The sequence below is a fragment of the Staurois parvus genome, unplaced genomic scaffold (assembly GCF_062004578.1).
Source record: "Staurois parvus isolate SC_StPar_1 unplaced genomic scaffold, SC_StPar_1.0 ptg000394l, whole genome shotgun sequence".
NCBI classification, from domain to species: Eukaryota; Metazoa; Chordata; class Amphibia; order Anura; family Ranidae; genus Staurois; species Staurois parvus.
In genome coordinates, this window is record NW_028318190.1 from 950,484 (window position 1) to 963,151 (window position 12,668).

Genomic DNA, 12,668 nt, shown 5'->3' on the forward strand with positions numbered 1-12,668 from the left:
TGACATCAAGATATGTATTGCTATTAGGGGGATATCTCAGGGTTGAAAATGATACCGGGAAAAATGCTGTTAAACTGATTGACAAACTCGTAAAAAATAGATGTTTCCCCTTCCCAAATAAGGAAGATATATTGTCAATATATCTTAGCCAGCATTTGATATGATCAATGAACAAAGGCATGTTGTGCTCCTCCATAAACCCAACAAATAAATTTGCAAAGGAATGGGCAGCAGAATTGCCCATGGCAGTGCCACGTATTTGGGCAGAGATGGTCCCCTCAAACGCAAAAAAATAGCTTTCAAGTACAAAACGCAAACATTCAATAAGGTATTCCCACGGACATTTTGGGCCGTCGATCCGGACCAGAAATGTGTAACCGCCACCAAAGCTGCTTCATTAAGTATGCTTGTATACAAGGATGAAAAATCCATTGTTGCTAATTTCCAATTTACATCAAATGCCTGATGATGAAGGGGTCCTGTGAGACTCTGAAATGTTGCCTTGCTTTAACTATGCGATCGTTCATTAAAACATTTGGACCCATATTGGAGGTTCTCGGTGTGCTGGTGACATTCTCCCTCAGTGGCCAAGTATGTCTCCTGATCTGAACCCAATCGAACACCTATGGAGAATTCTGAAGAGACAAGTTGAGCACCACTCTCCTTCCAGCATCCAGGCTCTAAAAGGGGTTGTTCTTAAAGAATGTAAAAAGATAGATATTGCAATAAGTCGCCAACTTGTTCACTGCCTAAAAGACTTGGTGCTGTCCTTACAAATCATGGAGGTCATACAAAATACTAGATGGCGTAGTTTCTGTTGTGGGGTGTATTCATTTTTGCATCAACTACTTTGAATAAAACTGAAGATTTTGTAATCTAACTTATATTACTAACCTTACTTTCATGTAATGAGCTAAACAAATGTTCTATAAAACTCAGTTTTGTCAAAATTTTGGAAATTGTTTTTGTGTTCATTGAGATATTGTTTAAAATCTTGCTTTTCAAAAATTAGTGTACTCATTTATGCTGAGCACTGTATATCCATTAAAGTGGCTAGCCCTAGGTGATAAAGAGAGATGAAATAAATCCTCCTAAATATGTTATACCTGTTTATCTGCAGCCATCTCTTCTGTACAGCCGTCTAAAACACAGATTTGACACATTTCTTAGCTCTAAAAATTAGGGGCGGGGATCAAAAGTAAAACACTGCATAGCTCAGAGAGAAGAGCTCTGAGCCCTAAATGGAGGTACTTCTTCACAGTACACAGGGAATGTGCCCAGCTGAGGTTGTCAATCACACGCTGTGTGCTGGAGCTCCTCTCCCTGTCACCCTTTATTTCCTGGAGTCAAGAAAAGCTGTCAGAACTGACCAATGCAGATAACAGAGGAAGGAGGTGGCAGACAGAATTCATACTCAGTGCTTTGGGTAGAGGCAAGTGCAGTTTAGAAAGATGTGCTTTCATATTTCATGACTAAAGTGTACAACCACTTTAAAGGTAAACTTATCTTTTAACATGTATGGTCTTACCCGGTAACTCGCTGGTCTCTCTTTCAGTTCCCTCTGTGCCTCCAATAGTGTGACCAGTACCAGGAAATTCATCCCATGATCTTCTTTCTCGAAACACTACACCACGCAAGTCTTTAACCTGCACAGAAGTATAAATCTCTATATCCAGTGCTCAATTTGTGTTATAATGAACCATCCTATAACCATATGTGCAGCATAATGGAAGAACTGATTGAAGGTCACTTACAACAAGAGATTAATTTAGACCCAACCATTATAGTGATGATCAATGAAATACACTAAAAAATAAATAGTAGTCAGAAAACTATCTTTAAAGTGACGCTTAAAAATATTGAAATGGCTGTTTCCTGGAATAGAAAAACTTGTATACCCATCTTTTTCAGAATCTGCCTTCCCTCTGTTCCAATTCTTCAATCTCTCATCAGATTTTTCAGCACTGGACACTACCGGAAGTGTCAGATGCAAGTGTCCCCTGCAGTGTTCCATCCTTGGACCCGTATATCACTACAAAGCTCATATGTAGAGGTGAAGGATGAAACCATAACACACAGCAGGGGACACATACATCTACCTCGCCTGGATGCACTATGTTGAATGCTGATAAATATGACTAATGGAGGAAAGTCAAGAGATATAAGTGGCCAGGGAAATGGATATAACCTCTTCTATTAACAGGGTTACTTTGATTAGTTTTCTGTAAACAAGAGACAGACATTCTAAAGAAACTGACATTTTTATATAGCACCATGAAAATAGTTTTATCTTTTATAGTCCTACTATAGGCTAAGTCTTGACATTTAAAAAATAAATACATTATATATATACACACACATATATATATATATATATATATATATATATATATATATATATATATATATACACACATACACACACAGTTGTGTTCAAAATAATAGCAGTGTGTTGAAAAAAGTGAATAAAGCTCAAAATCCCTCTAATAGCTTTTATTTCCATACACACAAATGCATTGGGAACACTACACATTCTATTCCAAATCAAAACATGAAGAAAAATATATCAAATTTGTGTTGTTCCTCTAAAGAAATTTCAGAAAAATGAATATTAGACTGTTCAAAAAAATAGCAGTGTTTGTATTTTTCTTTACGAAGGCGTCTTCTAATTGTAACAGTACTCACAGGTAACTTTAGACCTTCTTTGATCTTCCTGGAGCTGATTGTTGCCATTTTGGCTATTCTTCTATCCGTTCGAATGGTAGTTTTTCGCTTTCTTCCACGTCTTTCAGGTTTTGGTTGTCATTTTAAAGCATTTGCGATCATTTTAGCTGAGCAGCCTATCATTTTCTGCACTTCTTTACAGTGGGGATCGAAAGTTTGGGCACCCCAGCTAAAATTTGTATTAATGTGCATAAAGAAGCCAAGGAAAGATGGAAAAATCTCCAAAAGGCATCAAATTACAGATTAGACATTCTTATAATATGTCAACAAAAGTTAGATTTTATTTCCATCATTTACACTTTCAAAATAACAGAAAACAAAAAAATGGCGTCTGCAAAAGTTTGGGCACCCTGCAGAATTTATAGCATGCACTGCCCCCTTTGCCAAGCTGAGACCTGCCAGTGTCGTGGATTGTTCTCAATCATCGTCTGGGAAGACCAGGTTATGTCAATCTCAAAGGTTTTAAATGCCCAGACTCATCTGACCTTGCCCCAACAATCAGCACCATGGGTTCTTCTAAGCAGTTGTCTAGAAAACTGAAACTGAAAAAAGTTGACACTCACAAAGCTGGAGAAGGCTATAAGAAGATAGCAAAGAGTTTTCAGATGTCAATATCCTCCGTTCGGAATGTAATTAAGAAATGGCAGTCATCAGGAACAGTGGAAGTTAAAGCAAGATCTGGAAGACCAAGAAAAATATCAGACAGAACAGCTCGCAGGATTGTGAGAAAAACAATTCAAAACCCACGTTTGACTGCACGATCCCTCCAGAAAGATCTGGCAGACACTGGAGTTGTGGTACACTATGCCACTATAAAGAGATACTTGTACAAATATGGTCTTCATGGAAGAGTCATCAGAAGAAAACCTCTTCTACGTCCTCACCACAAAAATCATCGTTTGAACTTTGCAAATGAACATATAGACAAGCCTGATGCATTTTGGAAACAAGTTCTGTGGACCAATGAGGTTAAAATTGAACTTTTTGGCCGGAATGAGCAAAGGTACGTTTGGAGAAGAAGGTTCACAGCATTTAATGGAAAGAACCTCTGTCCAACTGTTAAGCATGGGGTTGGATCAATCATGCTTTGGGGTTGTGTTGCAGCCAGTGGCACAGGGAACATCTCACGAGTAGAAGGAAAAATGGATTCAATAAAATTTCAGCAAATTTTGGATGGTAACTTGATGCCATCTGTGAAAAAGCTGAAGTTCAAGAGAGGATGGCTTCTACAAATGGATAATGATCCTAAATACACCTCGAAATCCACGGGGGATTACATCAAGAGGCGTAAACTGAAGGTTTTGCCATGGCCTTCACAATCTCCTGACCTCAACATAATTGAAAATCTATGGATAGACCTTAAAAGAGCAGTGCGTGACAGACAGCCCAGAAATCTCAAAGAACTGGAAGACTTTTGTAAGGAAGAATGGGCAAAGATACCTCAAACAAGAATTGAAAGACTCTTGGCTGGCTACAAAAAGTGTTTACAAGCTGTGATACTTGCCAAAGGGGGCAGTACAAGATATTAACTCTGCAGGGTGCCCAAACTTTTGCAGACGCCATTTTTTTGTTTTCTGTTATTTTGAAAGTGTAAATGATGGAAATAAAATCTAACTTTTATTGACATATTATAAGAATGTCTAATCTGTAATTTGATGCCTTTTGGAGATTTTTCCATCTTTCCTTGGCTTATTTATGCACATTAATACAAGTTTTTAGCTGGGGTGCCCAAACTTTCGATCCCCACTGTACATGTTTTCCCCTCTCCAATCAACTTTTTAATCAAGGTACGCTGTTCTTCTGAACAATGTCTGGAACGACCCATTTTCCTCAGAATTTCAGAGAGAAATGCACTGTAACCAGCATGTACAACATTTGCTGCCTTCCTTCCTTAAATAAGGGCAATAATTGCCACCTGTTTTTCAAAGAATGAATGACCTCACTAATAGAACTCCACATTGCTAATATTTTGAACATGCCCCTTTCAATTAGTGATTCAATTACACAGAATCAGCAGCATACATGTCATGACTGTTGGGTCTGTTGGATTTCTATTACTCTACTACACCTGCTAGTAAATTATTTGCCATGTAGAAATATCATTTCTACCAAAAACAGTGACTGATCAGGTTAGTGATGTCTGACTGCTATTATTTTGAACACAACAGTATATATATATTTGACACACATCACCGTATTGAATCAAATAGTTTCTAGAATGGGTTCTAGAAACAAGATCAACCAGCTGAGGCACTGTGGAAGTCCTTTTTCACAAACATGGTTCCAGTTCAATAAATGGTTTTGTATAGACATCCTTTAAAGTAAACCTTTACACTGAAAACACTGCCCAGGTGACCTACCACTACATGAAAGCTCCTTGTGGGCCCATTCACACTGCCAGTATGCTAAACGTTCTGTTTTAGTTTGTGGACAGCCTTCAGCTTTGGACTGCAGTGAGGCATGGTAGGGGGAGGAGTGATGCATGTTTTAGTGCATTACAAAGTTTCTTTTTCTTCTTCAACTTTATTTGAAGTACATAATGTGACACTTCATTCACATCTTGGCAGAAGCAGACTGGTGTATTGAGTAGCTGTGCAGTGACATGTGGTGCCTACCCGTGCGTTGTGATAAAATGCATCATGTCTCCATGTTACTGCAGCTCACTGCTCCACACCCCTGGGCTTCACTGCAGTGCAAACCCAATTTTTCATGCACTATCGGTGCATGGCCTTCATCTGGTGCAGAAAAACTCCAGTCACGGCTGTGTGAACAAGCCCTATCATAGGGACCTGTCTAAGATAAACTTCAAACTTTCCATGGCCTACCTAAAGTCAGTATTTGCAGAGAACTTCCTCAGGCTCCAGCAGCACTGACAGCATGCTTGTGAAGCTAAGGGTACTACATGGCAACCTGATGGGGGCTACCATTTAAGATTGGTTAAATTCAGTCCCCAACCAATTTGTGCTTTTCTTTTAATCCTTGTAAATAATAAATATGGTGTCCTGGCAATTGCATCCCAAACAGCTGAGTACACTAGCTTCTAAATGAGGGTTAGTGGCGGCAATAAAAACAAGTGGTTAAAAGGAGTTCACCTTTTAGAAAAAATAATAAATGCACTTTTTTTGCTGGTAAAAAAATGTCCATTTATTATTTTTTTCTGCAGGAGCCTGGAAAGCATTGCATCAGCGATCAGCAGATCACTGGTGCCATGCAGGTCTCCTGCAGACCTGTCAGAATATCTGCTTGCCATACAGGCGGTACACAGCACTGTGGTAGTTCATTGAGTACTACAAGTTGACAGCCACTAAGGCTGTCGGGACTTGTAGTCTCTCATTTACAGATGACTGTAAATGAGTGATGCAGCCGTGTGGGCGGAGCCCTGCATGGCCACGTTTTTTAAAATTTGACGGCTAGCATGGGGGGAAAGGATCCCCCACTAGCTGTCAAAGCGGGGAGCAGGGGCCGGTCTGAACAGAACACCTTACACCCTGAATATGGGTGTAATATGTAACAAGTTACAAAAGGTGAACTTATCCTTTAAGCTACTTTTTTACCACTTCCCAACCAACCCCTCCTCAAGCTGCAAAGGCACCCAGATGGGGGTGTACACATGTCATGATTGCAATGCTTTTCCTTGAGGCTGTGGCAAAGATAATGCTCTTGGGGGACAGGACCGCTGCCCAACACAACACATTTCCACATTAAATTTAGCAGCGTAGGGTAGAAGTATGTTTTAAAGTGGAATTCTAAAAAACAAGTTGTGGATTACAATAAGGAGAACTATATATAACTGTCATCTTGAGGTTTCTTGAGATGAAAATGGTTACTTTTTTTTTTTTTTTTTTTTTAAATCGTCACTAAATATTTAGTGAATTAAATTAAAGCAGAACTAATGCCTAATACACACCATGAGAAAATCGGATGAAAAATACCATTTATGGAGCAATCGTCTGATAATCTGATCATTAGTACACAGTTTTGAGAGCCAATAATAACAGTTCATGCGAAATTATCTGAAGGGACAAGCGCAAAAATTTTTCTTGTACAATAACAGAACTAATGATTTTCGTTTTATCAGTACAGTAGCCATCCATTAAGAAACGAGTGGCCAAAGCTGCGCAGGATGAAACACAAAAGAATACATCGCAATAAAATACAATACATTACAGCTGTATTCTGTCTTTCGAGAATTTTTGTAACTCTAATGACCTATTAGTTTTTGATATGAGACTACCATGCAAAAAAAAAAAATGGAATGATCATTTGTCTTATATTCTCATTATGTGTAGCAGTCCTAAACCCATCAATGTAACGGTATAAAAAAACAGTTACATTCCCGGCATGCAGGGAATGCCGACGGTCACATTTGGTTGTATTCTCAACCAAACTGTCAAACCATCAAATGGATGATGTCATAACTAATCACATGTGCAGTTGCAGATCAAACAGAGGCTAAGATGGTAGCCTTCTTGGCTGAAAAGGATAGGAGGGTTTAATTCCAATTTAAATTGTTTGTACTCTGAAAATGTACCTACATTTCAGAAAATGTATTTGCACTACTGACCCATACAGTGTACAACAAATGAGACTTTTGCCAACCTTTCTGCCACTTTAATCCACAAATTTGTTCCCTCTCACCTGAAATATCACACCATCAGGAAAGCGTTCCTGCAATTCAGAGGGGAAATATCCATCCATGATGTCTTTGAGACATTGCTGCAAAACAAAACCCATCAGTGTTTATATCAGGTTTTACTAGTGGTTTCTCTGATCTTCATTTAAAGTGTTACTAAACCCACAACAGTAAAATCAGACTATATATGCAGTAAAGCATGCTTGTTATACTCACTGTGGAACCTAAGGGGTTAATCCTCTGCATTGTGTAAAAAGGCTGTTTGATCCTGACTTCTCTGATCCTCCCCTTCTTCCAGTGTCCCCCTCTTATCTCCTGATAAGACATATCCTGCGGAATCACTCTGCACATGCGGTTTGGTGTGTATTGCTAGAGAATGTTTTTTTTTTCTTGGGAGACTGCATGTGATCAGCACAGGGCCAATCAGCACTGTCCAGACAGAGATCAGGGGTTCTGCATCTTCCTAGAGCAGAATGAAAACTCCTCCTGCAAGCTTTAACATGTGCTCTGCTTGATACTGATATAAGTCACAAGACTGCTCTAACTGCTGATGAGAAAAGGTGTTTAGCAGTTTACATTTACTAAAACAATTGCAGTTCCATGTTCTGTGTACTGTGGGAGACCGGTTATATTTATTGCAGAGTCCTGGGTTTAGTAACACTTTAAAGTTGAACTAAAGGAAAAATTTTTTTTTTTTTTCATTTTGGATAGCACAAGGATGGGTCATAACTCCTGTCAGTTTATTTTTTGCCATCTATGTCCCATTAGGGAGATTTTCCTCCTCTCCCTGTCCCCTAGACAAAGCAGGAAGTGAGAGGAAATCCCTGCAAATTAAGGGAATTACTTGGGGATCCCCAGGTCACTGGAACTATTGTCCCCATTGGAAGATTTCCCCTCTATTACTTTTCTGGGGCAGCCCAAAATGTAGGACTTTCTTCTACTTTCTCTTTCAAAGAGAACGGTAAACAGGGCAAACAGAGAGATAAATAAATAAATACAGTAATAAAAACTGACAGGTGTTCTAATCCATCTCAACTCTATCCAAAACTTAAAGGCAGAACTTTTTTTTTTTCTATTTATACTTTAATTTCGGTTTATAACTTACCTGAGTTGATGGTTCCTGATAAGATCGAAATGGCCCCTGAAACATAATGATCCCATTCTTATATAATGTCAGCAGGACAGGGTCAGGAGGTCTCAGACGAGCTGCCCTGTCACTGTACTCTATTTGTGAAACACCTTCTCCACCAAGAAGATTTAAATCTCTCAAATTCTCTAGAATCAGGTCATAATCTGGTTGGAAAGTCTTTGAAGAGAGCCCTGGTAATTTGTGGAGATATACAAATTAGGATTCTTAAGAACTGTGTTTTGCTGAGAATGTGGTCATTCATTGTCTGCTCACCTAAACTGCTGCTGGTGGTCTTCTGCTCTGCAGCGTTAGCCGAGTCATCTCCAACCCATACAAGACCATAATCACTCAGGAAATTCTGGGCAAGGACACAAAGTTATCAGATTTATAACGTTTGTACACAGAATGCATTTTGCTAAATACTGGCAATAAAACCATGAACACCGGGGTGAATTTACTAAAGCTGGTGCATGGTAGCCAATCCGCTTCTAATTTCAGCTTGTTCAATTAAGCTTTGCCAATAAAACCTGGAAGTTGATTGGTTTCTAGACCGCCAGATTTTGCACTCTCCAGTTTTCATAAATAATCCCAACGTGTCATATACAACAATTCATTCTACAGTGAAACCATAGCAATGCATGATATTTAGGTGTCCATTTATGAACCAGCGGTAAATGATCGCTGCTCAGTTCTCTGGCATTCTCGGAGAACACAGTTCTCCTTTGAATGCCTTTTATGAAGCGGTGTAGATCAGTTCTCCAAACGAAGGGAGAACGGTCTACAAATGCTGGAGAATGGTCTACAAACGCTGGAAAATGGCTGATTTTACTATAATCTCGTGAGATTACAGTAAAAGATCAATTTACTAAGCAGAGGTAATTTATCGCTGCTTAGTTTGCGGTTTCTCCGATTCTCCAGCTCTGGAGGGAGAACACAGATCTCCAGTGAAGGGCTGAACATGTTCTCCACTGATCTCCTGAGTATCATAAACTGTAACTGACCAGAGAATAGCTGTGATCCTCTGAATCGCAGCTATTCTCTGTGTCATAAACAGACACCTTAATTCATGAATAACTACATATATAGTTTACAACTAAGATCCTGCTCAGCATTTGTGCTCTTCCCTCAGAATCACCACTTGGAAGCACTGCAGAACCCCAGAGGAATCTGTAGAACCCTAGAGGACTACTGAGTCATCTGTGCATCTAAACCTACTATGCTGCATAATCCAAAAGCAATTAAATAAAAAAATCAACAACCTTGAAATATCACTTACTAATTATACAGATAATCTTCCTCCAACTGGCACACCCTGGAAGGATTTAAACAATATAAACCTTGCATAGCCAATCCTACTAAGAATTTCTTAGCTTGTAGAGACAAGCGCAGATTCCGCATCTCTCACCGACCCCCAGAATGTTAAAGTGGGACATACACAAACTAAGTATTCTGGCTGCCAAGGTTAGGGGATCAGCACACTTATATTAGTGGTCCAAATATCTTCAGGAATGGAGACAAAGTTGTCAGGAGGTTATATACTAAAAAATCTAAACATCTAAAATTTTTTATATTTTTTATTTGTTTGTTTGGTTTTTTAGTGCATTTGGATCAGGCTTTCTATTTCACTACCACCTTCAAGGTAAACAACGGAGTTTCAACATGATGGTACACAGCATGCAGCCAAAAGGTCTCACTTTACTGCATACTGACAGATTCTTCATTTGCAACACATTAGGGGACCCTTCACACTTATCAGTTTTTGGTAGGTTTTTCAAATAAAAACTGCAGAAATACGCCTGAAAAGAATGTATCCCTTTAAGCCTAGGTTCACAATACAGCCCATGTGATTCGCACAGGAACCGCACCACATTCCTGTACAAATCACATGCTATTTGTATGCGGTGCGATTAGAGTCATACATTTTGTATGGCTCTATTCGCACCGCACCAAAAACGTGTAGGACCCTTTTTTGGTCCGCACTAGAATCTGATCGCATAGGTATTCACGCCTATGCGATCCGATTCTGCACATCACACCGCGTTTTGCGGTCTGATGTCATGGTGTTGTTAACTTAACATACACACCCGTGTCAGTTTGTATGACTACTAACACTGACATACAAAGCCATTCATAACGCTGCCCCAAACTACCTCACCGACCTGATACCCAAATACCACCCAACCCGTAATCTTCGCTCCTCACAAGACCTCCTACTTTCTAGCTCCCTGGTCTCCACCTCCCACGCCCGACTGCAGGATTTCTCCAGGACTTCCCCCATCCTCTGGAACTCACTACCCCAATCCATTAGACTGTCACCTACCCTCCTCACCTTTAGGCGCACCCTGAAAACCCATCTCTTCAGGGAAGCCTACCCCACCCTCACCTAACAGCCGATCTCCTCCACGCCTCCTACCACTCCATCCCCCACAGCCACTTCCTCCTGTACCACTTTCCCCTCCCTCCTAGATTGTAAGCTCCAAGGAGCAGAGCCCTCGAACCCCTCATGTATTGTTTTGTTACTGTATTGTCTCATGTTCTGTCCCCCACTATAATGTACAGCGCTGAGCAAACCTTTCTGGCGCTATATAAATACTGTATAATAATAATAATGAACGAGGTGCTATGCGGTACGGAATTTGCACTGAAAACGCTGCGCATCCTACACCGCGCATCAGTGTGAACCAGGGCTTAATCCTATGGAACTCTTCACACCGGTCAGACGCATTTCAGTTGCATTTTTGGCTGCTTTCACATTGCTTTGTTGTAAAAACTGATCATTTTCGGGGGGGGGGGGGGGTTTAAACTGAAAAACTGATCAGTGTGAAACGGTTCTAACATGCACCAAACGCGCATCAAAAATGCAGCAAGTGGGACTATTAAAAACGCAACTGACAGGTGGAAAGAGTTACTTAGGATTTAAAGGGATGCATTATGCATTTTTACAACAAAGCAGTGTGAAAGCAGCCAAAAACGCAACTGAAACAAAACCGACCAGTGTGAAGTGTTCCATAGGATTCAAAGGGATGTATTTTTCAATGCATTTTTCATCTCCTTTTTTTTTTTCTTTAACTGAAAAACTGATTAAAAACTGATCAGTGTCAAAAGGGCCCTTACCTGACAAGTTATCCTGTAAACTTTTGGAATTATCAATGTGAGCAACAAGGGGTTAACCTTGTGCCCCTTCTCTAACAAATTATGAAGGCTGCAGTTGTCCCTTTCATACCTGCAGTGCTTGTTCCTTTGTTGCAAGGCTCATTTCTCAGCCTTAGTTTAAGGAAAGCATGTGCTGCAGGGGTTAACAGAACCCGGTGGACCTGTCATATCAAGTGTGTCGATTATGCCTGCCCTTTCCACCCATGTCCTCCATTCATAGAAGCTGTACTATAGCTTCTATGAATTAAAAATGATCTATGAATGAAGAACGGATGGATGAATGAAAGGTCAGCGTCTCCCATTCATAGAAGCTATATTATGGCAATGTTAACCCCTGAAGCACCGGAAGATTGCAGCTGCAGGGTATGGGAGGGGGACAGAGGACTTCAGATTTCCTCTATTACTGCATTAACCGCTTCTGTGTCAGCTAACCATAAAAAGTATGCATATCAGGATTTCTGACTTCACTGTCTACATGCTTATTCCAGGTGAGAGAGACTTAGAAAAGTATTGAAGTCAGCCAGACATGCAGCTATCATTTTGGAAACAATGGAAGCCTATGTTTCTCTCTTGGCACAGGTTTCCTTTAAAATTCTTATATGCAAACAAAAATCAACAATCATCTGATGTGTGCATGAGTATTCCTAACAGAACTAAATTTTGGAATACAGTGTATTCAGTCTTTAGGATATCAAAAAACATCTTTAAATAAATGCAAACTTGAGGAGCTCAGGGTACTCTTCTTTTTACACACAGACTTTCATACTTCACAGTTTATACTCTCACTGACCTCCATATCAGTAATTCTTTTCTGTAGTCCCTGGCACCTTTTCTCCGCTTCCAGAACATTCTGCTCCGGTGAAGAATGACCTAAGCGGAAAATGTGGTCGTGAGAGAAGAGAGTTGCTGGGAATTCTCATATGACCAAGCCTACTGCCCACCTGTCTTTTGCTTTTGCAGCTTCTTAAGCTTCTGCTCTAGCGTGGCAATTTCTTGATCCTGAAAAATGCATAAGTGAGATTTTCACAG

The 12,668-nt window shown here is 40.0% G+C and overlaps 1 protein-coding gene across 3 annotated transcripts in view; it reads right to left on the reverse strand.

The window, feature by feature from the left end:
- UBXN11 (UBX domain protein 11) overlaps positions 1–12,668 on the reverse strand; it is a 49,073-nt gene that overhangs the window by 17,795 nt on the left and 18,610 nt on the right. For all 3 annotated transcript variants that reach the window (XM_089686222.1, XM_089686221.1, XM_089686224.1), the window contains exons 5-10: positions 12,581–12,638; positions 12,430–12,509; positions 8,760–8,844; positions 8,463–8,677; positions 7,363–7,440; positions 1,529–1,646 (exon numbers count right to left, since the gene is read on the reverse strand). In XM_089686222.1, the coding sequence (XP_089542348.1) occupies positions 1,529–1,646; positions 7,363–7,440; positions 8,463–8,677; positions 8,760–8,844; positions 12,430–12,509; positions 12,581–12,638 (634 nt within the window). The remainder of the gene's footprint in view (positions 1–1,528; positions 1,647–7,362; positions 7,441–8,462; positions 8,678–8,759; positions 8,845–12,429; positions 12,510–12,580; positions 12,639–12,668) is intronic.